The sequence below is a fragment of the Ixodes scapularis genome, unplaced genomic scaffold (assembly GCF_016920785.2).
Source record: "Ixodes scapularis isolate PalLabHiFi unplaced genomic scaffold, ASM1692078v2 PGA_scaffold10__122_contigs__length_95168666, whole genome shotgun sequence".
NCBI lineage: Eukaryota > Metazoa > Arthropoda > Arachnida > Ixodida > Ixodidae > Ixodes > Ixodes scapularis.
The window spans coordinates 52309068-52335295 of NW_024609836.1; the positions used below are offsets into that span (position 1 = coordinate 52309068).

Genomic DNA, 26228 nt, shown 5'->3' on the forward strand with positions numbered 1-26228 from the left:
GTTGTTGTTGTTTGCCAAAAGATTGCGCCGGCAACGCAGGTGGAAACGGGACACCTGCTTCGTTTCCAACTTAACGCTTCATGCACTCAGCCGCACACTTTTCTCGTCGTGGAAAGGTAAAAACAAAAAGAAGCAACAATGTCGTCTTTCGAAACAATGGGTTAAGACACAAGACAATTCGACGGTATTTGTCTCGGGGACCAGAAGGAATTAACTCGGAACGAACAATGACTGCAAGTCCTCCCCTGAAGCCAGTCTGCCATTCCATGGCAGATTGAAAATGGTGTCGGAAGTAAGTGTGGCCACTCCGGCGGACTCGGTGAAACACGACTTCTTGGATGCTTGCGATGATGGTCTCGAGTTCCTTCGCCATACGTTCTCTCGCCTCGTTCGATGGGAGTTGTTCCGACGTCATGAGGGTGTGTCCCAGAGATATTTGTCGCCTTCCAACTGCTGGCGCAAACAATTTACAGGAAGGATTCTACACCGATGCACCCTTTCTGTTCCAGATCCACGAGAAACAAAAGGTAGATAGTCTCTGCCCATTCCTGAGCACGGTACCATCAAGAGTATATATGATCCTCAAGTTTCGGTTTCTGGGTGGTTTGAAGCGGCAGCCGAAGAGCTGAATCGACAACTTAGATGCTTCGGGTAGCCTGAGCTTCCCTGTAGAGACGGACGGATCAAATCGGAACAGGATCAGAGACAGAGAACGACCAATGTACATCAAGTCTGCAAAAAAAGGCTTTCCCTCGAATGAGTTGAACCTTGAAGGCACCGCTGAGGAGACACTCCGCATCTGCAACCACTTTTTATCTATCCTGCTGCCCAACGCAATCGTGAGATTTCTATTATCCGTTTAACTCAGACACCAACCAAAGTGAGAATACACAGGCACACATTTGGAAAGTCCGAGTACGAAAGGAGTACTGCTCAATATGCAACCAAGGATAGGCGAAAACAAAGGGCCCGAAGCTTGCAAACCACAATTCAAGAACATCCAGATAACTCCAACACATACCGAAGTAAGAAGGCACAGATATACCCGTGCAAAACTTAGATCCGAAAGGAGCAGCACTCTGAATTAGGCCAATGATATGCCACAAAGTAAAAACCCCAGGGAACACAAGAGCACGGGCGAGTCTTCTCGAAGACATCGATAAAGCGGGAAAACAAATCAAGTGGGACGAAGAACTGCAATACAAACATTTCACAGAAAAAAAAAAAAAGGGGGGGGGGGGGGGTGCGGGGGCTCCATCATCCCTAGGCTCTGTATAACTTTCCAATAACTTCAACATCAAAATTAAAAAAAAAAAAAAAAAAAAAACACCGAAAGCGGGCGCGCGGAATCGACGTTTTGCCAGACAAGTAAGCCCTGCCCCACGTCCACGGGGCTTGCGGTATCTTGTATTTGCAATGCAAACTTGTCATCTCCGAAGGAGAGAACACAAACCGCTCGGCAGACGCAATCTGGGATAGGTCGCCGGTCCTCCGGCCACGCGTGTTTTCGTTTTAGAGCGGAGCTTGGGAATTAGCATGTCGTCGCGGGGAAAAAGATCCTATAATGCTCGCCAGGACGCATACATAAACGTGTGCATTAACATACATACAAGAGAACGTAAAATACAATAGAACCTTTCCTCCCCTCCACAAAAACAAAAACAAAACAAAAAAACTTGCGGAGCGTTCTTTTCTTTTTTTTTTTTTTTTCGAATAGTTTACGTCCGTACAGCTAAAAGCTCGGGAATGGTTAAACGGAGGAACAGGGCGCAAAGTGGCCGAGTCCCGCGAGGACAATTGCCGGCACACAAAAGAGTCCGCCGAGGTCATCACGTTTAGTTAGGCTTGGAACACAAAGACGGCCCCTATCCAAGGCCATATCGGAAGATGTTAGCTGACCAGCAGCAAGTTGAACTCTTGCCCAAACCGTGCTCTGACCACCACGTGCACGAATCGCTAGAGAACAAATGGTCTACCCACCGTGTTACTTTCATGAGAACAAGGCTCCCGGCACTTTGCCAGTTGACGCAACCGTACGAGATAGGAACTGAGACGCTCATCTTCCCTTCTACGATGAGCTTTTGCTAAAAGGGAGCCAAATGGAATCTAAAACAATCGACCACGGCGAAAATGGCGCATCACTGTGTGTACATTCCGTGAGCTCAAAAAAAGGTGAAGATAAACAAGACTGTTGTCGGCAACTTCCCGCGTTCGTACCATTATTGAGTTATTATCGAAAGGATTACAAACATGCTAAAACGCTGTATTCGGTTCGAGTCAAAAAGCCCAGTCAATTTTAAGGTAGCAAAGCCACTTTTGGAGCATAAGCACATTCTTCATTATAATTTATTCCTCTTCAAATTACACTATGTTCAGATCCATGAGTTGAACTAAAAGACAGTGCCTCCCTACTTCTCTTCAACTACTTGACAGTGTAATCAGTTTTCGACGCCATGTTGGCACGTGTTCTTCACAATCCGATGGAATGCAGTGAAAAGTGGCGGAGAAAGCACTTTGACGCAAATGGCTCAGCAATGACATTACTGCTGAGAGGATTCATTTCCCTGCCAAATCATTTGCCTTTAGAATACTGCCATGGTTGATATACTAAAGAGAATTACACACTGCCTAAAACCAACAAACATCAGCTACGTTACCGATGCAAAGGAACAAAGGCGGTTCCACCCTCGCCATATTTCGAAACAAAAAGATGTTCACAGGTTTCCGTCAGCAAACGAAAACGGGACTACAAATCCGCGCACAAAGGTTGAAGATCCTAAGCAGGGGGCGGGAACCACGACAGTAATTGCAGTTTGTGTGCACCTAAAGGAACACTATGCGCGTGGTACCCCCTAGAATGTCAACACACACCACCGCTCGCTGCCCACAAAGCCGCACTGTCACATAATATTTAGGAAATATGAAAACCGGAAAGAGCATATACAACAACACAAAAACACGAAAAGACGCCAGGATCAAATAGCGTTTCCAAGGTCCTCTGTTGTAAAGCAACCCCCGTGCAACGACTCTTGCGTAACCTCCGTTGTAATGACTCCCCGACTCCCGCTCATTGAGCAATGGTATGAAAGGGAGCATTAAGGCAGACCAGCAGCAACCAGAAAGAAAAAAAGAATATAGACATAACAATCACAAACAAAAATACCAAGAAAAAAAAGAACACGAACCCACTTCCTAGAGGGCGATCAAGTCAACGTGTGCAACGCGGGTTGCGCACCAATTTCTTAAAGCCATCGCAAGACACAAAACGATAAAGCACACGGTCTTTTTCTTGTTCTTTTTCGGCGGGCAAGCTCGAGATTGCCACTTCAGCCTTCATTATCCAGATGAAGGCGTTTGGGGTTACTAAGGAAGCGGAACGCGCAAACGCCAACACCGCTCTACACCGGTGAGACTGTGCCTGCTGTTGAGAGAGCGAGCAACTCCAAACCACGCAGAGCGTTCGCCCTTTGATGGCGGACGCATTCTGGGCAAAATTGGTCGCCAGTGCGCATGCGTCAACGAGGCGAGGCGGAAAGCAACTGGGTAAGGCGCAGACGCTCGCGGCCGACGATCACGGCTTTCGTAACCCCCTCGCAGCTCGTATTACAAAAACACGCACCCAGGCTTTCTTGATTTCCTAGTTTTATCTTTCCCCCAAATTCGTTTTTTTTTTAGGTGTTTAATCTTAGTTTTTTTAGCAGACTCGGTGTTTTTCGGTGTCAATTTTCGGTGACGGACAAGAAATCTGTGTTTATAGGGGCCATGTGCCGAAAGGCCGGGGTATGGAATGGATTCCCCACCATCCGGAGGACATGCTCGTGTGCCAAGAATACGTAAGAAAAAAAAAAAAAAAGTCTAGGTGCTAATAAAACTCTTAAACGACATAAGTGGGGCGGTTTACCAGGAAAGAAGTGTTACCTAGCAAACACTTGTTCGTTGCTCAGTCTTGATGTGCTCCAAGGTAAACATAAAATAAAATGGTTGTCAAAGATTTTTTTTTTTTGGGGGGGGGGGGGGGGGGGGGGGAAGCTTGGGTGGTTAGTGAAGCAAGGCGCGAGTTCGGGTTTTTTTTTCCCGATTTTCATAAAAAAAACCGTCTCGAGGGTCCATTTTCGCGGTTTATCGGTACGTATCGAAAACGCGGGACCCTACCCGTAAACCACATGACCCCATCGGGCAGCAGTGGAAACACTCCCGTCATCTAGGCCCACTATACCGCCTGCCGGTTGACGGCACTGCCTTTTGTTCCGCGAGAACGCTTTCATAAATGCGTTTTTTTATTTTTTTTCCCATTTTCATTTTTTGTTGAGAAAATAGCGGGCATAAAGAAGGTCACACTGGACACGAGACGACCGGAGGCCCCGGGAGTGTTAAAAGGAACGGACGTCCCCGAGAAAATTACAATGACCGTTTCTGGACGTGGGTGGGGAAGGAGAAAGGCGTTAAGCGAAGCATGACGGGTTCGGGGGGGGCCTTGGATTTCCTTTTTGGCTCGTGGGCTAACGTTCGCGTCGCGCTCGGAATGTCTTCCTACGCCCACGAAAGCCGGCGACACATTGTTGGCCGACTGAATTCCTCTCATTCATTTATTTCTCTTTTTCCTTTTCGACGGAGAAAGAATAGGAGAACCGCCGCGGTCCGCAAAAGCACAGTCGTAGCACCGGTTGTAAACGACCGTTAAGAAGTTCGCCGGCAGGAAACGGAGAGAGGCGGGTCCAGCCCTCGGCGGAGGGACTCCGATGGAGAACGTAGCCGGGCGAAGCCAGAGAGACAATCTGGAAGCAAGGGGGCCGGAGAAAAGCTATGCAAAGAAAAAACATGCGGCGGAGAAAAAAAATCTTGACGGAGAAAAGTTCGCCTGAGATAAGCTAAAAGGATATAAGCACCTCAAACAAAAGCTCCTTTAAAAAAATATGCAAGCTTTTAGAAGAAAACAAAAGCTCACGGGAGTTAAGCTCATCAAAGGTAAGCCCACGGGAGATGAGAATAACCTCGCCGAAAAACAGTTGAATATGGAACAAATATTAGGTTTGCAACTAACCGGTGGAGCGGCCGTTCCGAAAAAAAAATATCTCATTGCCCAATTCTGAACCTTTTTAATAACCTAGTTACACGGGCGCTCTCAAAATATCTCAAGCCGCTAATGACAGTTGAGTTCCAACTAAGCTCCCCTACCTCAGTTCAACTGAACGGACCTCCCAACGGATGTAAAATGGCGCCTGTCCGCAGAACCGCTGCCGCCGACCATCGTTTGCGAGGCACTTACTGTTTCGGAATGCAGGGGGAGGCATCTAAAAAGAATCGTAGCAGCGAAATATCCGGGAAGGAATAGGTTTAGCCGTCCGAGCTGCCGCTAGAACGATCCCGGCTAGCCGGCAAGCCACCAAAACGAACGAAGATGGCGGCGGGACCAGCTGTGTGACTGGACAAATAGTAATGGGTGCGCCCATCGTAGCGGGCGGTAGCTTGCTCCACCTAGCGTAAAATATGCGCAACTTAGCCCCGAATCTGCTTTGGTACTCGTGTAAACGCCGCTAAAAAGCAACAAGGTATTGAACATATTGTATGGTATACTTATAATAAATAAAAGGTGAGTCTCCGAGTAAATTACTGTAACAATTAGACTGATCACGTGGCACGAAAACTAGTAACGTTTTAGCTTCAACTGGGTTCTAGAGATCCGTGTAGCAGCATCTCAGTTCAGTTCTATCACAGTTGAGGCTGATAGCTCTGATTGAACTCAACGACAGTTCAAAGTGCCCGTGGAACTAGGGTATAAGTCGTCTTGCAACTTAAAACCGAACGCGAAAAAAAAAGAGAAAAGAAAAAAAGAACTGGAATGCATTTGTTTAAACGTGGGTGAGCTATATCTCCAGTAAGCTTTTCATCGGGCGAACAGACTCACGGTAATTCACGACATTACGCTAGTGCAAGGTGTCTACCCTCAGCGCGGTTCCAGCATCTCCAAACTTGTATCCAACGACCGATTCATCATTGTCAAGGCCTCGACCTAACCAACAACTCAAACGGCGAAACTAATACATGAAAAGAGAAAGTCGTCCATTCAGAACATCCACGTAATACGATATTTAAATGACATTCAACGAAATCTCGAAATATCCTGCCCCTCCGTTGGGCGGCGCCGAATACGCTGACTCCGCGGTTCCTAGATCGGGCACTGCGTGAAGAAGGGGCGGCGCTTCGATCGGTCGAAGATCAACTTCGAGGTCATAAAAGTGAGTCAGTTTTTATACACGTCTGCAAGTCCGGCCCCAGAACGACGCCATCTTCCTCGGCTGGGGTGCGCTTGGACGCGTCATAAACCGATTACGAAGCCTCGCTAAAGCGTCGTATTCGGATTAAGGTCCCGCCCAAGCGCACCCCAATAGGCAAGATGTCGGCGCCCTGAGGCCGGACTCACATGTGTGGCGGCCTGCCAGATAACGGCGCTGTGGCCTAACCGTGGCTAGCCGACTACATGAAACGTGCAAGGTTCCAGTTGGGCATATTAAGTCCGTCGAGCAATACTGTCAGGCGACATATTTCGGGCATATATCCTCCCGCGCGCAGCGTGCGATTGAATTCGAGAGCGCACCCCCGATCGCAGACGCTGCGCCGGTGTTGCAACGCAAAACCGATGAGCGTGCCCAAAATACGGCGGCCTCGTATAATCGCAGCAAAAACTAATACAAAAACGCACTTAAAAAAAAACAAAAAAACATTTACACAAGACGACGTGGCGCCAGATCTGGGTAGCGGGTCGATTTCGAACGGTGAAAAGATCAAGTACGAAACCGCTCGACCTCAAATCGTTTCTAACACATTGCGTAAGTTCGGAAAGCGCGGCGTCGTGTCCAGCAAAACCAAAACAAACAGAGCAACAAAAATCTTTTAAGCTTAAAATATCGTGCGAATCGTTTCGTACTTTACGCACTTTTCCCTTCCCTCCAGAAAGCGGAAATCTTTACAGCCGTAGAAACGGTCAACTCTGTTACTCATATGGCATCTTTTTTTTTCCTTTCTTCATTGACGGCGACCCATTGCGGCTACAGCGTTGCGAAACGCGTCGCACTACACTGTGTGTTTCGGCGCGCCGTTTCCTAAAGCGAAAACGTTTCGCGTGGCAGACGTTTCGCAACCTTGAGACAACTTATCTCCTTCGGTTTTTTTTAGGAACGGTTCGCACCCGATGCTTCACGCAAAAACCGCATCCTTTTTCTTATCCAAACAGATGCAAAACACACCATATAAAAAGAAAAAAATCGAATCACGAGGATGAACATGTCTTCAAACTCATCACGCGGACTAACAAAACTATGCTTTGTTCCATATTCGCGTTCCCCGTGCGTGATCGGTCTTGGCCGGTGATATCAAACGCACCAATAGAATGAGCGTCGTGACAATGCACTTTTGACGGCGCCCCATTGACTCCGTCGCGTCGTCGTAGTATTAGCCGCCATCGGACGTGCCGCGGCAATAAAGGAAAAAAAAAAATGGCGCACGTGGCGCGCCGCTCATCAAACCGCGAGAGAAGCGCTTGCCGATCACCTTTTTTTCGCTGCTAACCAATGCAAAGTGAATCGCTACTTGCAAAACGGCCCATCACAAATCGAGCCGTAAGGAAACTGTCCAAGACGTTGTGGAGCCTGGAAGATTTGTTCTTAACTCCTGCACGCAAATTCAAAAATAACTGGCGAAAGCAAAAAATGCTGCCAAGCCGAGGTGTCACGCGAGACCATGGCGTCGCGTGGCCTCAATTTTCCCGCTACATTTAGCGGCGAAATTCACGAACGGACGGACGAATTTCCCGGATTATTAAAACAACCATTTTTTTCTTCTTTTTTAGAAAAAGAACTGGACGAACGACGGGTCTGGCGATTCGTACCGCTCCAGTTTATTATGGGGGCGATTCGGAGACCAGGACGCATCTGTTTTAGGCGTAACGCGCCTCACCGTATAGACCGGGTTCGATTACACGAAGCCTGTATCTTCGCTCAAACGTCCACAAATAGAGCGTAATTACTTTTTTTTTCTTTTTTTTTTTCTACGAATTGAACGGGTTATTTGCAGAGACGGATAGAAAACGGAAGGAAAACGGGTTAACGTCGGACATCGTAACAACTGAGGGGAAAAAAAAAACAGGAAAAAACGCACGCACACAACAAAAAAAAAGAACGCGGACGAGTTTACATTCGTCTGTGTTTTTTCTTCAAACACAGCAGCCACTGACCCCTTTTTTTTTCTTTTTTCTTAGTCTTTTTTTTTTTTTTTTTTTTAAGTTTACTGCGCGTGGTAAGGGACCTCTTAGACTAGGGACCTTGGAAGGCGCGTTCTCCGACCGGCGTGTTTAGCGTCCAATCGCACTCCTGCATCGAAAGTGGTTCCGAAGGGGGCGAGACATAACGACCTCCACAAAAGCCGGCGTGTCACGCTAACAATTGTACAAGTTCCGGCAAAAAAAAAAAAAAAAAAGAAGAAGCACGAGCAAACGCGAGTGTCGCTCGCTGTCATCGCGGCGGCGTCCCTCCTAACTGCTGTCCGGCAAAGCTTCCGCGGACAGTGAAAGGCACGAGAACGACCCGCGGCAGAACGGGTGTCCGCCACATCAACCACCGCTGGGGACGATCTGTCGTTGTGTACTTTCTTCCGCCAGCACCCCCCCCCCCCCCCCTCTCCGCCCCAATTTGTTTTTCTTTTTTAATGCAACGCCTTTTGCTTCACTTCGGTATCATATTAAATATACTTTCACTACTTGCGAAATTCCAAAGTGCAATAATTACAACCAAAACGACCAAAAACCATCTGCCCAAACCCGAAGCAACATGTCAGGAAGTTGGTAAAATCAACCGGTGATAATAGCGACCACAATATACGCAGACAAAACATCTGGTTGGCTGTTATGGACGAAGCACACTTTACACAGGCAAAGGCTGAGATCCGAATCGTAGTTACTCTCGCGGGTCACATGCCGTCAGAACGCAGATAGAGGGAAGATGGACGCGAGTAGGTTTCCTAACTCCGAGGCACCAAATCCTTATTACGGATAGAGATCGAGCAAATTTCGGAACACGGACACAGTATCTGGTTGCAGCGGTGTTAGGGACGAAAATATGCGAGTCCGTAGAACGTTCATCCAGATCCAAGCTCGTAGTGAAAAACAAAAGCCACACGGATGGATGCACGGATGCGGGTCATCCCTTTGAGTAGGGCGGCAACTTACGCCACATAACCAGGCCGTGACTGTTGTGTGCCCTCGCGCCGCCCGAAGAACAGTAATCACTCTTTACGCAGCGAACCGGTTGTCGTTTTACGGACGAACGTACGGACGTTCGTCCATATCAAAGGTCGCAGCGTGCAAATGAACTCAAAACAGATAAACAGGCGGATACGGTTGACACCTTTCAATAGGGCGGTGGGTCGCGCCACCTAGCCAATGCTTTAAGCCACAGAGCCATTAAATGGATATGTACACGCAACGTCGCGGTCGGCAGCTGCCGCTCCACGTGTTGACTAGGGATGCCGCGAACTTTTTTCGAATCGAAGTTCGATGATCGAATCAAGCGGTTCGAAAGGTTCGAAAGATTTCGATTTTTCGAATTGTTTATATCGTAAAATTCGACGGAGGTCGAATTTTCGAACTTGTTAAGCTAAGAAGTTCGACGCTTTTCGAACCGTCGACCTTAATACGCAAAAAAATTCGATCTTTTTCGAACTTTCGAACTTATTGCGCTGCAAGGTTCGATGCTTGTCGAACTTTCGAACTTGACTGACCAAAAAATTAGATGAATTTCGAAATTTCGAACTTATTTATCAAGATGATTCGAAAAGTTTCGAACTTTCGAATTCTGAAAAGTCAGAAGTTCGACGAACTTCGAACTTTTAGGGTAAAAGTTCGACGTTCGTCGAACTTCGAAAGACCGGCGGACGGTTTCATTTGATTTCAAGTAGTGGGGTACATTCGTAATTTTTTTTTCTCGAACTTTTACGCGCGGTGCTGCGTTCCTTACGAAAGACAATGTCATTTATTTCAATGTTCTGGCATGCTTAGGTTTAAAAAAATAAATCCCCGAAGGGGCGAGAACAGACGACGGGTTTTTGACGATTATCGTTTGTGCCTGATTTGAAGCACGCTGCAGCCGGAGCTATTTATGGTAGATATGTTATACTTCTTTAAGAATGATCTATGTATAGCCTAGGTAAGTGCCGTCTTAAGATGTGATTATTGTTATTCAACGTGAGTTTCGAAGAAATGTCCAAACATGTATCTGCATGCAATTATGACCTAAACTTGATATTTATTTTCGTCTAAGTTGTTTGAGGTATCGCATTTAAATTAACACCACAGACAGTACATATCATTCCAATCTGCAGAATACAAAATAATATATTTATTGTTTTTTCACGTTAAGGAATAAATTAACTCATGGGAGAAGATTTCTAATAGTGTTCAAGTTCAGCACGTCATTAAAAAAAAAACATTTTTTTTTTTCGCTTCACGTTTTTGGGACGTGTTTCTTTTAGCCTGTATACATTTTGGTAAAAGAAACTTGTTTCGAAGTTCTGAACCTCTGAATATGCAAGAATAGAACACTTCCGACGAATTCTTGATAGTTTTTTTTTTTCTCCTGCTTTTTATTCCCGCATTTATTCTTTTTTTTTTTCTTTTGTTACTATCGGCACAGGTGTTTAGGTCGAAAAGACAGCTTTGAACTTCCGAACCACTAAGCATGTGACGAGCAGTGCCTTCTGACAACGAGTTTCTAACAATGACCATCTACGCAACCTTTTATGCAGTGAAGAGCGACAGTAGCTATACATATGCATAAATAATTTCAGATTAAAATAAGCACCGGATCGGGGTTTTTCTGAGCCTCAACCTCCTGCTCGCCCCTGGCCGTTTCGAACTGCATGAGTCTCGTAAAACAGTGTGTTCGTGCAATCACTACTGCGTGATAAAGACCCCCCCGGGGCTGGCGGTCACAATTCTGCACTGGCAAATATTCTAGCACGTCCGGGGCACTCGTCGTCTCATTTAATTGCCTGACCCAACTTCGCAGAATCTAGATATCACACCCTAACTTTTCTAAACTTGATTTTGTGAAAACCAGTGAGTCGTGAAAACGTTATTTGAAACTGAAACTGTAGAAAAACTTGAAAATCGGACTTCGAACTTTGAAAACTTGGATTAGAAAAAAAATTCAAAATCTTCGAAGTTTTTTTTCTTTTTTTTTTTTTTTAATTTAGCGTTAAAAGAGAATCGAAACCTTCGAACTTTTCGAACTTTATGCAGAAAAAAATCGAAATCTTCGAATTGGTCGACTTCATGTCTATAAAAATTCGAAGCGTTCGAAGTTTTCGAATTTTTTTTACAAAGAATTTCGAGATCTTCGAATTTATCAAACCTGAAGTAAAAAAAATTCGAAATATTCGAATTCGAAATTTTAGAAACCGTGAAAGCTTCGAAATTTTCGAATTCGAAACTTCGCTGTGGACAAAAGTTGCGAATTTTTCGAAATCGAACCTCGGTCGGTACGAAAATATCGAAATTTTTCGAAATCGAACCTCACTTTGCTTCGCAAATATCGAAACCTTTCGAAATCGAACCTAGGGTGGTTCGCGACATCCCTAGTGTTGACGACGAGCTGCGTCGCGTAATGAGCGCTCGTCGGCCAGCGAACTCCACGCGCGACCCCAATCTACGCTTTCCGCGCTTCAGAAAACATTCGGTCTTATCGTGTTCCAGGGTCCCCGACAGTCCCCAAGAAACGCAGGGCGTATCGAGTCCCGGGCGTCTGGTGATCACTACGCAGCCATTAGGATTGTGACGTTACCCAATAAAAACGCGGAAAAAGAGAGAGAAAAAAAGCATCTTTATGTAGACCTTCGTAACAAAAATGGGCGTGGGAACGATCACTATGCCTTCTTAAAAACAATCCCGCCGAACTCGTTAGTGTTCTTCCCAAGCTTCCATCCACCGCTCCTGTCAAAGTTTCTCATTCATAACGCCTTCGTAAAAGTGATAAGTAAACAAAGGAATCGGCTTAAAAATAAACCTACAAAAGAGTTCTTTGCATTACCGAAGTATCACTGCTAAACCTCAAATTGGAAAGAGGTGCCGGCAGGTTACATCGCGGTTTATCATACAAGCCGAAGTTGTATTCAGAAATTGTGTCGCGTGACTCGCGTCTCGCCTCTGACTGGAGAAGGGGTTTCCTGTTAGCACGCGGGTGTATTGCGGCGAAGCAAGACACGCCAAATCGCGATGCCTACACCGCGGTCGTCGCTTCTCTGCAGTACACCAGTGCATGGTGAGAAGCGCACTCAACGAAACTCGCCTCTCCCCCAGGACAGACCACGAACAGAGAAATTATTGCGAAACTTCCCGGGTACTGTCGGTCCTTGATACAAAACGCAATCGAATAGTACGTTATTTGAGGCGATACCCGAGAGAGTTCTCAAAACTCGCGTAAGTATATCGTAACGATCCGGCTGGGTAGCGAAGCCTCAGCCATTTTATATGTTCAGTATTATTATTAAAGTGAAATTAAGTTTTAACACAATGTTGGCGCAAATCATTCAGATTTTGGTCAAACGTAGCAGTACGTATAGAAGGCTTAAAGGGATACTTCAACGAAATTAGAAATATTCCCGTCGTGTTCGAAAATAGGTTGAATATGATCCACAATATCCGTAAATGACAATCGCACGTTTGTATGTTCATCCTGGTGGCTGCATTTTTCGTTATAAACGGCCCACTCTGGCAAGCGTTCGGAGAAGGCCCAGCTTAGAGCACGTGACGTCCAACGCAATCGTGACGTAGGTCGTCTCAAGACGAGCAAAGCTACGGCGAGGCTGACGTCGAGAGGACGGCCTAGTCGTTCCAGCCACCGAAGCGGCTGCTTTTGTACGAATTTTGAGTGACGGGTTAATCTTCTATAATCTTCTAGGGGGACAATAGCGACTTCTGCGACACACAAAAGGGATTCTCGGGAAGAGGGGAGTTCCTCCTTCCCCCCTTCTCTCGTCGTGACCGGAGACGAGACAACCTCCGTCACTAGCTGTCAAGGTTCCTAGACGAGCATTACAAGCGAGGCGTTAGCGACATCCACCAGGTGCTCTTTGCTAATCGTTTAATTCGTTTTAAAATTCCTTTTCGAGACTTTTTTAACAAGATATTGGTATGTTCCATGTGATACTGCTCTTTTGAACACATATAGACCAAGAAATGAGCGCCGAAATTTCGTTGTAGTATCCCTTTAAGCACTTTGGCGCAGCAATCGCATCACTGCGCTTCTAGTGTGCGCTGTTAGTCCCGCAGGAAACACGAAGTGCGGGTGTAAAGGCTGAAGCCGCAAGGACCAGCACATATGGCATGCTTCGCAAAATTTCAAATTCCAAACGTGTACATTAACCTGAAACTGGGCACGCCAATGTCGGTTCGCGAAAGAGTTTTATGAGTATTGTTTTAATTTGGTTTTATAGAACTCGGCTCAGAAGCGGTGAAATATTGAAAAGAAAGCAAAAATTGCGGCCGAGGGGTTTGCAATCTCCTCTCCCAGCCTGTTCGTCGTCTGCTCAGAGGCTTGCGAGCTCGCTCCCAGGTGGCTCGGTGATCGCATAAACGCTGAAAACGCCTAGCAGAGGCGGGCGACGAGCGAGCAGGACAACCGCGATAAGCGATAATTTCAACGATATACGGATATATACGTTCGCGTGCCGAGTTTCATGTACGCGTACAATTAGAACTCGAAATTTTTGCAAGGCGCGCCAGGTGCGCTGGTCGTTGCGGCCCCATCTTGTCGGTAAACACAATGGCGCTTGGCTAGCTTCCGTGGAAGCGGATGCTTGACGTCGTCAGCAACATTGTCGGCAAAATTAAGCAGCCGCGCGCATCGAGATGGGCGGATATCACTCAGACCGAAAAGAATGACAAGGGACCACGAACGGAGAGAACAAAATAAAAGGAATACTGAAAATGACCAATGACCGACAAAACAAAAACAAGGCGTTTTTCTTCTTTTTTTTTTTTTTAGCACGCTGCTTGTCGCCTTCCGTGGTGCTTCGGCTGGGCACGCACACGTTCGAAGCCCACGAGACACCCAAGTGGAACGCAAAAAGCTCGCGCTAGTAGAGTTCTATAGGGACTGGGCAGAGTTCCCAGAGAGCGCCACCGTCGGTTGATCACCAGCGCCACCGTGACCAAATGAGGCAACATTGGCACGGCTACAATCGGCAGAGCCGCCGGCGTACCCTCGCGACAATAAGTTATTACCAACTCTGAGCGTTGTGTTGCCGCGCGCTACACTGCTGACTGTCTTAAAAAATGTTTCTAACGTTAAATATATTCACGCGCATGCGTCTGCGGTTGTGTGGTTCTAGCATTAGGAAGCTTTAGTAGGTGCCTTCCTCGATAGGTTGGGACAACCCGAAACGGGAACGAGCAGGACAAAATGGAACGTCCTGATATTACGGCCAAATATAAGTGAAAGCATGTAGACAAGGAGAGTTTTCTTCTTTTTACGTTGTTTGCGCGCGCCTTAAAATGACAAAAGCGGAGACTTCGTCGAGCGTTCCTCCTCTACAAAAGCGCAGCTAAAAGCGCCCTCACCCACCTTTTTTTAAAAGTTTTTTTGCATGATTAGCTAACCTTATATTGGTGATCAGCTTGTTTCCAGTCCTCTAGTCGTCGTGTTGAAGGCACATATGGTGCCCGAGGAATGTCTTTTTCTCGTGCAAGCTGACTGTGGTTTGGACGGTGTCGTACGCAATTACTCGTCGCAAGGTGATGCTCGTTCTCGTCGATGGAATATGTTCTTCTCTTTACACAGAACAGAAATAAACGCCGAATCGATAACCTTTTTTCGTGGAATAAGTGCATTTTCTTTTTTTCGAGGACGGGGACAAAGTTACAACAGCATAGGCACGGGTCGAAGTAGAACAACAACCATCTAAGGCAGCAACGCGATCACGCTAAAGCCGCAAGCGACAGTCCGCTCTGCAATCGGGGACGCGGAGAAAACGCTCACTTCGGTTTTCGGTAACTACGATCAAACGTACACAAAATGTCGTTCGATCAAGATGTGTCTGCGCAGCAGAGAGCAGCGAGAGTGTCAAAGGACTGACCCTAGAGCCATCGCATCGAATCCAAAGACAACGCCGGGCTTCGAGCGCATAAATTCCGAATATCGAGTGAAATAGCGCATTTAGAAACCCATCTCAAGTCAGGCAATGCGAACGGAATACTTATTTTACAGGTTTTACGGCATTTATTCATCTCCGACGGCGCTGTATTTTCCAAGGCCTCGACTGGAATCTGCAAAGCTTCACGCCTGCTACGCTTCCGGGGTTGCGACAGTCCGGTACGCAGCAGTGCGTACAGCTTCGACGTTTGGTCTTCTGTGACATCCGATAGCAATGGTAAGAATAATATACGAAGAAAAAAAAAACGCACTAATCAGCACCTTCAAATTGACGCGTGAATAACCTTCGAGCAACCAGGCTGGGAAAAGGACCTTCCCAGTGTTGCAAATATTTTGAGCTAGGTGTCGCAACGTGTCATGGCAAACTTGACTGCCCTGTGGGTATACTCTTAGAAGTGAGTTTATCGAAAACTATGAATATCTAACAACTTAAGAATAGCGGGGTCACTTCGCGATTCATTCTTTGGCGTTCTAAGACCTGCTTATGCCGCCAATCAAATAAAATTATTACTGACCCCGAAGCAACAACATATGCTCTAGAGTCGCCACTGCGTTTCGTTTCTTAAACTGTCAGTGAATATGGAAAGGCGAAATGCGGCGGTAGGTGGCGCAAATCGCCCGTTATGGTGGATAAGGCCATTACTCAGCATTTATCCATCCCTTACTATCTGCACGAATAGGAAAATCGCGCACTGCTAGGAACAGACGGAGCCACACATTCTAAAAAAAGGCCCGTGCGTCGACTTTCCCGCAGAACACTCGGAGAGCCAATCACCGCAACATGCAACGCAGCGAATGACGATGGCGGAACATATGTTTTGACCAAAAAACGCAGTTTGAGTTGTGACATTACGCAATGCAAGCGTGTTTTTTTTTTTGCATTACTTAATGTCACAACTCAGACTGCATTTTTTGGTCGAAACGTATGTTCCGCCATTGTCGTTCGCAACACTGCCTCCGTAAGTCGTGGTGATTGGCTCTCCGAGGTGTTGGGGAGCGGCAAAGTAGACGCACGGGCTTCTTTTAGAGTACAAAATAGAGAACTGTAGTAGATCGCTCCGGCAACCCCGATGACGACACCCGATACTCCGTCGACAGCGTCGCGGATGCGTTGTTTTGTCATCGGATATCGTTATCGGAGGTGTCGAAACGATCCACACTAATCCCCCTCAAAAACTTTTTGTGCGTGTGTGTAGCGTTTTTTTGCGTTATATTAGGTTTGTTTGCGTCTACCAATTCGAAACTTCACGAAACCACACGTAATGCTGACTTCTCGGTGTTTCTGTTTACACACATACGCGAAAGACACAAAAACGCCGTAAAACATAAAAAAAAAAAGCTGAGCCGGAAGATGAGAGATTCGTTCAAAAACAAGAAGAAAAAAAAAAACCGAACCAGTGTCGCGAAAATTAGGAGCACCAGATTCCCCCCAACCATCCATCGAGGAACCAAAACAACCTTCCCCGCCATTCGAAGAGGGCAGAAACAAAAATAATAAACCTTATAAATAAAACAATAAAAAAAAAAAAAACACGAAAACGAGGGCTCAGAATTATTAGCGCGTACTCGGGCCTACACGTCCGTTTCCGCATTTCCAAGCCCAGCGCAGCGCAGCCGCGCTTCGGGAAGCAAAGCGGGGGACTCCGCTGCTCGCTGCACGAACGCTTGGCTCGCGGCCAAGCCCCGTACTCTGACAGAACCCATGCGCCCTTTTCACGACGACGACGACCACGGAGGCAGGCAGAGACTGCGCTCTCCACTACCCCGGAAAAATAAACCGCCCCCTCCTTCTCCAATGCGTTCAGTTGTGGTTGAATCCCGTACCAAAAGGCGTCCGACTCGCCCTTTCAAAGCGCTCCCCCCCCTCTCTTCAAAAGAGACACACACAAAAAAAGGCAGAACTTAAAAGAGCGGCCGTTGATCTGGAAAGGCGGCGCAATTCGGCCAAAACAATCGTTAAAACAAATAATAATAATAGTATTAGGGAGAGCTCTTTGGTTGCAAACGAAACGCCGCCCGACCGACCACGCGTAACAAGCTCCAGCAACCCTCCCTCTTTTCGACGAATGGTGCGGCTTATTTGTTTACGTCTGGTTGGTTACGAAACGAACTCGCGATAACACTACTCGATAATGGGGGCGGTAAACAGGAGGAAGTTTATTACCTTGGAGAGCGCATATAAAGTTTGGATGTCGAAAAACAAATAAACGCGTTCGCAACTTCCGGTGTGCTTTTTATCGTATCTCTTTTTTTCTGTTTTCATGGATTAGGTTAGGGGCAAAACAGGAATAAAAGAAAAGCGCCAGTTAAAACTGGCACTCAAGAGTACCTGCGTAGGATAATTATAGTAGTTACCTAACAATAGCACATTCGTGTAAACGACGGCTTCATACAAAAAGATGAATTATCAAGATCACCCACATCAAGGTCCCACAACCACCCTTCATCTCCCTAGCATCATGCTTCCTTCTTAACGTAGTGAAGCCACGCAGTCGTCGTAAATGCGGTTGATACCAAAACAACGCTATCTCAACAGCCCCCCCCCCCCCCCCCCCCCTCAGCTCTCTCCACGCATCTGTCGAGACAAACGTTCCTTTATCGCCCCCCACCGTCTCTCTCTTGCTCGTCCTGACCAATCGACAAAAACACTGACACACTGCTCTCTGAAAAAACGCAATCTACCTCGCGATAACAAAGAAAGAAAGCGGGGAAAACAGAAAAAACGCCGCGAGGGCGCTGATAAGCCCGGCAAAAACAAGGGAAGCGGAAACGATACTGGCGACACCGGGAAATCCGCCGGTCGCTACGCAAAAGATTCGTTGTCGCAACCGCGTCTAACTATTTCTCCTATTAGAATTGTTTGCATGTTTTAGAGAAGTTAGTCAGCCTCAGCAGTAGTCTGGTGTCTTCGACATTTAAGGGAACAGGGTAGGGCAAAATTTTGAAAAAAATTGAGTTTTTGTTTTTTAGGGATTTGGATTTCCCAGTCTTTCCTGAACAATGCTGACTGTGTAATTTGAGCGTGCGCGATTTATCTACAGGAAAAATGACCTTTTCCGAAACCTAGGTGGTGACCGACCACGCCCCCTTTTACACCTATGCACGATCTGTATCTCTCCTATGTTGTAAAAAAACCATAAAAAAAAACGCAGATTTTCACTAGGTTTAGCGGAATGTTTATTGCTCGTCCAGCAACAGCAAAAAGCTGTCTAGCTTTCAATTTTTAGCCCCATAAATCCTCAGACACTGCCGGTGTCAGTCGCGACGCGCATACTTTTGCTTCTGCTTCGGCATGCTTCCACGGGCAAGGTAATTTATTGTTTACTTTAACACTAGGTTTGGAATGTTAAAAATGACGAAGACGAAGAAGATATTTTAAAAGCATCGCTTCCAGAGTAGTCGGCATAGGTCAATTTCTTATGCCGCCGAGTCCCCGCAACGCATTCTGATGCCTGACGCGGCGGCTACCACGTGTGCGTCTTCTTCGAAGCTGTCGCACTCGGCAGCACGCTTTGAAGAGCTCAAGGCAAGTGTTAGTGACTGCAACTCTGCACTGATTGGCAACGACCTTCTGTCCTGTACCGTCGCCGAAGCTGGGTGTGCAAAGTGTGTGGTGGGGACTTGCAGCTGGTTAAAAAGCAGCACTAAGAGCTGGCGTCGCCTGCACCTACTTTCTGAACTGTGAAAAGTGCTGGTGGACACACTGATTAGAGAGACGTCAAAACGGACAACTTCGAGCCTCTACTTGGCGTTTTACCAGGATGATTCATGGTGCAGTGGTTGTGGGACGTTGACCGGCGACGACTTTACTTGGCAGACAGGGCTACACAGCTCGTCAAAAAAGAGGCCCAAAAAGCAAGACAGCAAACAAAGAAACTAAATATTGACTATGGAGGTGACAACCTGGCTGGTGGCTACCGAACGGATACATCAGCATGCATTTCTAGAGTGCAAGTTTATTATAAAGTGCCTTTTTTCACTTCAAAGTCGATTATCTCAAAACATCATTTTTTTGCGACGTTTGACCCTTTTTCTCCGAAACCATTAAAACCAGAAGTATCATTTTTTCCCACTAACAAGACAACACAAGGGGGAGTCTACTGAACTAGAATTATGGAAATTAATCAAGGCAATTTTGTTTGACAAGCTGTTTATTCTCTATTTTGGCATTAAAATTAGAAGGGTCCAGTAAAAACAAAAGCAAAAAAGAACTAAAATATATATAACAATAAATCTAGTTCAGTAAAGAGAACACAGAAAGCTAAATACAATGATACCAACATGAATCCTCTAACCCTAGCAGATCCTGAGAAAAAGGGTCACATACATAGGCTGAAACACATGGGAAGAATAGGGCCTACCCTGTTCCCTTAACCAGCAGCGCAGTGTACCACTGCTGACCTGGGGTCTCTCTTGGACGTATTGCATCACGTAGTAGCGAAAAGGGGACGGGTATAAAGTAACCGTGTTCCGTAATTGTTTTGATAGCGGGAGTTTCGACAGGCCGAATGGGCTCCCCTCCTGCTGTCCTCGCTGTAGACCAGAAACTTAGTAGAGTACCACTGCTAGCCTTTGGTCTTTAGCGTGCACCGCGCAGTGGTTGATACATGATCGCAAGCCGGTACGATGCTCATACGAGTCGAAAAACTAGGGAGGGCTGGGGATTATTTTACACGTTTTCCCACCTCGAATCGCACAAATGCAACCGCCAATGTGAATCAACACGCTTGTACTAAATCCGCATTTAAAAGAATAAAAAGAAATGTTTTGATACAACGAACCGTTTATATATATATATAATAAAGTAATGTTTTTTCGATAAAGTTAAAGAAAGCCAAAAACGGGTTGTTAATTATTTCGCAACACGCCGCCAAACAAAAAACAACTATAAAATAAAAAAGACGCGAAAAAGCAGGGTTTTAAAAGGTATAAGCAAAAAGAAAAGAAAAGGAGCTTCCTCCGACAGAAAACGGCTGGTCAAACAGCTAGAGTCATTCTCGTGACACAGAGAGCGATACAAATTGACCTACCCGTAGATGCAATCTGTAAGGATATTCCTGAAATCACACCGAACTCGAGAAAGCTAACACAACAAATACTAAGAGCAAAAAAAAAAAAAAAATTCGTTTGCGAAAGACACGCGATCAACTGATCAAAACGTAGCGGCAAGGTAAGGAGATATACACGAAATCCCCTACAGAACTCATCGCGCTAAGAGCCAAATACGAGGAAAAAGATCGAGCTCGCGAACGGTATTCTAAACATAAACAATTCTTGGAACGATGTTGGAAAACTCCGATGTTGCGCACAAAATGCAAATTACAAAGAACAGATAAAAAGAAGAAAAAAAAAGGGGGGGGGGGGGAGGATTTATTTTGTGTGGAGCCGGCGCCCGAGATCAAAAAGAAACAAAGATTGAGGGTCGAAAATGCAAACGTCCCGACTCTTGGATAATCACCAAGTCGAAAAGAGCGCAGAGTCCAACAATATCGAGTCCAGATCATTAGAGTGTGCTTCATTGAGTACGATCAAAAGTACCGATAAATCGTACAGGCTCCCGGAAACCTTCCCGAGTCCGAACAAACATAACACGAGCCAAAGAAAGTTGTCCAACCGGGTAAGTTCCCAAGGGGATGGTATACTCATCGAGCCGTTCGGGAAAATGTGGCTTCTATTTGAACATGATCCCAAAACAAAATAAGTAGGTTGGATGTTTTTACCATGGTCGAAGACGATGATGTCTGCTTCCGAGGAATAGTTCCTCCAAGTCCAAGCCTTTAAATCCAAAGAGAGAGGGTCCACACGAGAAGACTTCAAGCGGTCCCAAGTTCCAAAATTCCCGAGATCCTCCGAAGACAGAGACCAAAACGTCCAATTCAAGTGGAGCGCAAGCCTTGATCGCTACGAGCGGTTGGAACAGGTTTGCTAAGGTTGCAAGGCTAAAGTATTCCCAGCTGAAGTGTCCCAGACGCACAGAGCCCGAACCCCAAGCACACCCGAACAAGCGAGCCGACACCGGCCAGAACCCCGAGCGCACTGACGCTCAGACAAGCGCTACGCCTTCATTTGTACCTCGCAAGCTTCCGGTCTACAGACGAACAAGACCGAACACGCCGACGCCAGTGAAAACAAAAGCACAAAAACACACACCTAGAAACACAGACTGACTTCCAGCGGTGGTTGTCGCTTGGTGCCGATCAACCGTTACCGGATTAGAACCTTAAAAACGAAAAGGTGGCGGAGTTTGAATTCCGAGATGCAGCGGGAGGCAGCAGGTTCAAATCGGGCTTGTTGCAATGCATCAACACATGTCGCATTTGGCTTTCGAGGTATGCGTACCATTGAAATCGATGCAGAAAGGCTTTGTTGTCGTTTCTGTGCTACTAAATTGGATATAAAACGGAAATTGCAAAAAGTTCGCGGAGCGAAAGGGGAAGTCGGAAGAGTTCCGAGATCGGAAGTCGCTTTCTCCATTGCGGTAGGGCGAAAAATAAAAATAAAGACGGCCCAAACATTTAAGTTGATGCAATCGTGACGAACACTTGCCGATAAGAAAAAGAGTCAACTCGGCCGGAAGCCTGTGCAAAAGTTGGCGAACCGGTCGCACGAAGCCGAGAACGTCGAAGAAACCCCCAAGTTTTCGTCAACGTCACCGATCAACACAAAGGAAGCACCGTCGCGATGTCGCTCTGAGGCACCAGAAATAGATTTCCGCCGGCTTTTTGTCACCGACCCCGGGCTCCGAGCACACGCCGACGTTCCCGCGACTTGCAATAAATTCGGAGAAACGATCTGGATCCGAGAAGACCCTAAATTTCGGTTTTGGAGTCGCCGACACACAACACAACAAATGGAGACGGAGCCCCAGCGATCGAAGACGCCCAGCGAAGCGGAGGCCTAGCGCACGACTTCGATCTCGATCTCGAAAGGACGTTGAATCTTTCCCGAACATTGTGCAAAGCGACACGACGCCCCAGCGAAATCATCGACTCGGATTTAAGCCGGCGAGCGAACGTACCTGTCAGCCATGATAGCCACCTTTACTCGGTCGGTTAGGCCTACCGACGATGCCGGCTCTCCGCAAAAAGCCGGCTGCTCGCCGGTGCGTTCTAAGGCGCCCCACCGAACAACATCGAACTTACCTTCGTGTGAAATGCACTGCTGCCATTCAGTTCCGGTGTCCGAAGTTTATGCGTCAGATAACTGAGCATTTCAAGCCGGCGTGTTCGATTTAGAAGCGCCGAAAGGGGGGGGGAACACTAAGCCGTGTCGCTTTTGCCGCGGCGACTATGACAGCAGACGACGCACGGGACGACCTGGTTGATTCGATATTTTTTTTTTGCACGGGCGCGCACCACACAGGTTTCACAATGGCTTGCAATTCCAAAGCAGGGAAGGCCGAGACGAACGCACACACACACAAAAAAAAAGATCCAAGATCCGGCGCTGGTTGACTGGTTGGGGCCGTTCAGACAAAGGAACCTCGACCGCTTACGATAGCGCGCCTACGAGAACTCCATGCTCGGCTCATCTCCAGCCCGGTACTCCACTGCTTCTGCGCCCTTCGTTCCAATATCAGCTGAAGCCGAGAGGAGCGACCCCATTTCGGACAGCGGGGAAAGTCGGGTGTCCAACGCCGGGAAAACTGGCCCTGATTCGGCGTTGAGTACGCCTTATCTCGTCAATAGAACTACCGGCTTCACTTTCATATCACATAAATACGTCGATGCGAGAAAAATTACCGCGAATAAAAGCTTCGAAGTGTCTATTAAAAGTTCAATACCCAGTCCAGAATGCAGACGGCCGCCCCTCCAAAATAGTAAGTGGTTCGCTCCTCCGGCTCCTGATTGGCGGAGCGTCGCTGACGTCACGGACCGTTCTCCACGACCGCCGCGCGGCACGCGCGGCTCATCGCGGGAGTTTTGTCAGTCGGTGAGAAGACGTCGGGCTGTGCGCGTTGGATGGTCCCGTCGGCTACGGAGAACATTGACTGCTCTGTTTTCGATTGCTTTCAGTTCGGTTTTTTTGTTTGTTTGTTTGTTTTTTGCTTCAGCAGCGCGTTAGTAGTGCCGTTGTTTCCCTTGTTCGTATCAATCTTTCGCACGCGTTGCTGGATGGCGATTCGGCGTTTTTGCTCGGAACCCGCACTTTTTTCAGGGATAAACTGGATTTATGCATTTTTGTATCGTTAATATGGATAACACACATTTTGGACTATTTTCTTGACGAACGGAGCTGCCCATAGTAATGGAGCGTGGCTGAACATGCATACAAGTTTTAATTTTAGGCGTCGGTTTGTGTATAAAACCGGACGTAAACTTTCTTTTTTCATTTTTTTTTTTTTTTTTTTTTTTTTTTTTCAAGTCGGTAATTTTGACAAGACGCGACGGATCCTGCGAATGACATATTATGCTCATGGAGATTTCTGAGGGATACAAGCTTCACTGTGAGCTAATCATACAATAATGTATGATTGTTTTGATTATTGTTTGATTATTAATTACGGCGTAAATTTCCCCAAGTTATTTATTTAAAAAAAATCGGTGAATGTTTTAAAATGTGTTTAATGTTAATGTATTTGGGTAATTCGTTAAGGACTGACACTAAAACCGTAATTATCGGCTTAAAAAAAATATAAAAAAACTAAGACTTCAATTGTCGGTTTTAGCTGGAGAAAACATTTTCAGAAGTGGGTGCTTTTAAATTTTTATCGATTTCGTCATTTTGACACTGAAAGTTGCTTAGCGGTGTTTCTTTGGTTTTAATGGATTTTGCAATTTTGACACCAATAAACGTTCATCCTTTTTTGTTTTTGTTTTTCTTTATCGGACAGATTGTGACTTTTTTTTTTTTAAGTAGCGCACTTGTTTGCCCTCTCGCTAATGTTAAATAGATTTAATACTTATTTAGGCGTATTTTATCCATGGTTCAAATACACTTACACGCGTTACAGTTATTTTTTGTATTGTGTTGCATAACTTAAAGCGAACAAAAACATATCCCCGTCACCTTTAGATCCCCTACATGTTGTGTCGTCGATTTTCGTCTGTTTTAGTTGTACGTTAGATCGCACAAGTAGGTTAAGGACTGAATTCGCATATGAAACGTTTCTAGCGACCTTAAAATAATTTAAAAAAAAATCTGGGCTTCTAAATAATTTCTTCTAAATCCCACCTGGGCTAGTGCCTGGAAACGCGGCTGAAAAAACAACCGACGATAATTCCCCTTTTTCAAAGAGCAAGCTGATATCGTCATGCCTAAAGAAAAATATATTTCACGTTTCTGACGCGCTGGGCAAACGTTGGCTAGTAGACATCGGAGTGACCTTGTCCTTTAGCGAAATCAAAGGCGTTCGCGCGTCAACCGTTACAACGTCCAAAAGAGACGCCACAATGAGCGTAAAAGTGAAAACAAAAACTAGATTTGATTCGATTAAAAAACATCTGTGACTCACAGCATTTGACGGCGTCTTCAGCGTCATCTATTGTGCAAAAGTCCCCACGTTTCCGCGGTGACCTCGGAGGTGGCGCCATCTAGGTTCTGAAACAGGAAATCTGAATTCGGAAATGTGGTCTCTTCTCTATCACCTCTCCCTTCACTCCAAAATGAAGAAATAATGTGCATTCTCAAATTGTCAATTTCAAAAGTGTGAATGCTCTCCGCTTTCTGGTCGCTCGGAGCGTTTGAATTTTGGAAATGGTTCCGAGTTCATCACCCTTTTGGTGATTATAGTAATCTCCCTTGAAATTAAGTTGGGTCAATTAGTAAACGGTAAGGGATATTGATGCCAAAACTAGACCGTGTGTTTCCAGCAAATATTTCCAGAAATACCTGGCGCTGCCACCGTCTTCTTTGTGTATTGGAACACGACATGTATACAAGCACTCGTAGGTAGGAACGAGCAAAACTATGTAATGTTGATGTGCGTTTTGGTATTGAAAATAAGGAACGACTACAGCAAACCCCCCCTCCCCCCGCTTTGCTTTTCAACGAAAAAATAAAAATAGACATAAGCGGTAACATTTGATTCAAAGTTTTGCTGCCGCGGTTACTAACAAAAAAAACACAAAAAAAGCGATAACAAAATTTGCACAACAACAAAAAGAAAGAAAGAAAGAAAGAGAATCGAACAGGCCTTTACTCTCCCATATTCGCGACTCCAGCGACCTATAGGGGGCGCCACCACCAAACAAACATGGCGGCTGAGTCCAGGTCGCGTCGGCTCGGCTGGGCCGCCTGAACAGGTGGCGCGTTTAATTTAACAGATTTTCTTTTGTTTAATGAACAATTTTATAGGTATTTGAACTGAGACTGTTCAGTGTAGCCGGTGCACATAAACTTGCAGAACATAGTTTTGTTTTCCAAGTGTGTTTTTTTTATCTTTTCATGTCAAACTTTCGTTTCGGAGATTTCGTTCGAAACCAAAACTATGGGCTCTGGAGAGACGGTGATATACTAATCAGTTTTGCTCATCTAAGGAAAGCGGCGATGACTGCAGAATTCTCCCACCGGCAGTAATTTTCAGCCAACTCGCACGCCTCGACCATGCGACTTGTCTGTCCGCGAAATCGGGCTTTTGTGCGTATCCGCATTTAAGAAACAGCTTCAGTCGTCTGCTCGGTCAACAACACAGGCTGCAGGAAAATTACGAAAATTAAGCAAGCGCTTCTTGAGCCAAGGATCATGCTAACCCGCCGGCACCCCACTGAGCAGCTGATACTCGTATTTCAATTCAGGTTTTAGTAGCAATCGAGAAGTCATTTTGACGAGCGGGTTATGTATTATATTACGTACTATGGGTCCCACTAAAGCGATATTAGTATATTCTTCAGTTTGAAATATGAGCTTAGTTAACTAGCTATTATGTGAACTGCTGAATAAAAGTATATTTGACAGACAGAGAGATTCTAAGTTAAACTTATCCAAATGGTTCTAGCACCGGTAGCACGGAGACGAATGCGGACGAACTGAAGAGAGTCTTCATTGGAGATTCACGCAGAACCTCTCTGCATTGAACTTGACTTTGAA

The 26228-nt window shown here is 46.1% G+C and overlaps 1 protein-coding gene across 2 annotated transcripts in view; it reads right to left on the reverse strand.

Moving 5' to 3' along the window:
- Positions 1–22787, reverse strand: part of LOC120848907 — a 186331-nt gene extending 163544 nt beyond the window's left edge. The window contains exon 1 of one of the 2 annotated variants that reach the window (XM_042288329.1): positions 22343–22787. In XM_042288329.1, coding sequence (XP_042144263.1) covers positions 22343–22411 — 69 coding nt within the window. In that variant the 5' untranslated portion in view covers positions 22412–22787. The remainder of the gene's footprint in view (positions 1–22342) is intronic. The other variant, XM_042288330.1, reaches the window with a different exon arrangement.
- Positions 22788–26228: the final 3441 nt, after the last annotated feature.